Here is a 2,055-nt window from a genome sequence, read left to right on the forward strand (position 1 = left end):
CTGTGACGGACAAAGCTAAATCTCTGGCGAAGTAGTTTGCTGTGGATTTAATTTCAAACTGTGTGTATTGTTTTTTGTTTCTGTGTTCTCTGAGTAAAAGTTCTTGGCAGGCAGCTACGGAGCTGCTGCCAAGTTTCTTATCTGTGGCGTGGAGTGTGGAGAAGTTATTTAACCCTCGGCTGGCTGTTTGGGTGTGTGTATCAGACGGGGACAGAACAGTTTGTTAGATTGGGAGTCAAGGCACAGATTTCCCACTAATCAATTTGTTGCATCTGCTTTGTTGTGCTGAGGCTGCTCCTTGAACACTAGAAATCTCTGACCCTATCTGAGCACAATTGGTCCTCATCAAGCCTAGTTTCTCTCATCAGGTTAATTCTGAATAAGCCGGCCTTATTAATTGACTTGTGGTATAGCCAAGCATCTCTATCTCCCTTTTTTTTAGGATCCTTTGGTTCAAACAATGGTTATGCATTATTATGATGGTCATAAATCTCTTCTGGCTACTGGAAAAATATAAGATTGTGTATTGTTTTAAGAAAATTTCATTAAAAAAACAGCCCTCCTTGTGAAAGATTGTGGGAAGGCTGGGAAAGTAATGGGGGGAAAAACTAGATGTGAATAATCTAGAAATAGAAGGGAAGTGCAGAGAAACTCTGCCTTAATAAATAAATAATGATTAGAAATAAGAAGGGAAATTAACTGAGACACAAGTGTAGCTATTTCTGTAATGCCACAATCTTATTCTTTCTTTCTTTCTTTCTTTCTTTCTTTCTGCAGTTATAAGAATGTGATGACCCCCAAACGTGCAGGGGTTGCTATTGGATGCTGTTGGCTGATCTCCTTCCTTGTGGGCATGACTCCACTATTTGGCTGGAACAGACTGAGAGAGAAAAACTACACCTTCAACAACTCTTGCCAATTTGAGAGAGTCATCACCATGGAATACATGGTGTATTTCAATTTCTTCGGGTGGGTGCTGCCTCCACTGGTCCTTATGCTCATCATCTACATAGAGGTTTTCAAGATAATTCGCAAGCAACTCAACAAAAAGTTTGGCTCCAATTCAGCATACCCAGAAAAATATTATGGGAAGGAACTGCAAATTGCTAAATCTCTTGCCTTGGTGCTATTCCTTTTTGCTCTCTGCTGGCTTCCTCTGCACATTTGCAACTGTATCAACCTATTCTCTGTTAAATCTGAGGCTTTGGGATACTTCACTTCTATTGCTATATGTATGACTCATTGGAACTCAGCCATGAACCCCATTGTTTATGCATTTAGGATTAAAAAATTCAGGACCACATTCCTGCAAATCTGGAACCAGTATTTTTATTGCAAAAGGGACAAGAATGCAAATAATATTGGTAATACCGACATTGCTATTTAGGAGTTATGGACTGCAGTGATTGGGGCTGCAGCCTTCAAACTGTACAGGATGATCTATAAATATGCCTTTCGTTGTTCAATGTCTCTGAGCAGGCAAAGCGCAGAGGCAACCAAGAGTTATTATTTATTACTTCTACTAGCAATATTCATTGTACCACTTGGTATTCTGTTCTTAAATTGACATATATTTATCTATTCAAAGGGGAAATATACCAACAAAAAGCTGTGACATATCTTTCATTCCAATAAAGAAGAAATTAATCTCAGTGGTTTTGTTTTTCCTGTAGGGATTTGCAATATACTGTAGTAAATGTTGAAGTCCTCAATAGTCATATAAAAGAATCCAGAGGAAAAAAAACAAAAGAGAAATCTGGAGGAAAACCTTGTCTTCAATGGTTGTAAAACATGAGCACTATCTATATTTAATACTGACAAGTATAATAATTAAGAGTTTGTATGAGCAAGATCAGAGAAGCAATTCATATCCTCATATGTTCAGCAACTTAGTACCAGTCACAAGCTTTTTTTAGATGCCACAATTATGTGACTTTTTTTCTTGCTGCCATAAATCTTTACATATTTAATACTAGATTAATTCAATACATCAGCAAACATCTAATTGAATAATAGACAACAGTGGGTTCTGCCAACTTGGTGAGATTCAATAGG

At 37.6% G+C, this 2,055-nt stretch overlaps 1 protein-coding gene across 1 annotated transcript in view; it reads left to right on the top strand.

Moving 5' to 3' along the window:
• LOC107294288 (adenosine receptor A1) overlaps positions 1 to 1,650 on the top strand; it is a 45,075-nt gene extending 43,425 nt beyond the window's left edge. The window contains exon 3 of the mRNA XM_015823510.1: positions 778 to 1,650. Within this exon, the coding sequence (XP_015678996.1) occupies positions 778 to 1,387 (610 nt within the window). The 3' untranslated portion in view covers positions 1,388 to 1,650. The remainder of the gene's footprint in view (positions 1 to 777) is intronic.
• The last annotated feature ends 405 nt before the right edge of the window (positions 1,651 to 2,055 follow it).

Source organism: Protobothrops mucrosquamatus, unplaced genomic scaffold (genome assembly GCF_001527695.2).
Source record: "Protobothrops mucrosquamatus isolate PMUCROS unplaced genomic scaffold, P.Mucros_1.0 scaffold1896, whole genome shotgun sequence".
NCBI lineage: Eukaryota > Metazoa > Chordata > Lepidosauria > Squamata > Viperidae > Protobothrops > Protobothrops mucrosquamatus.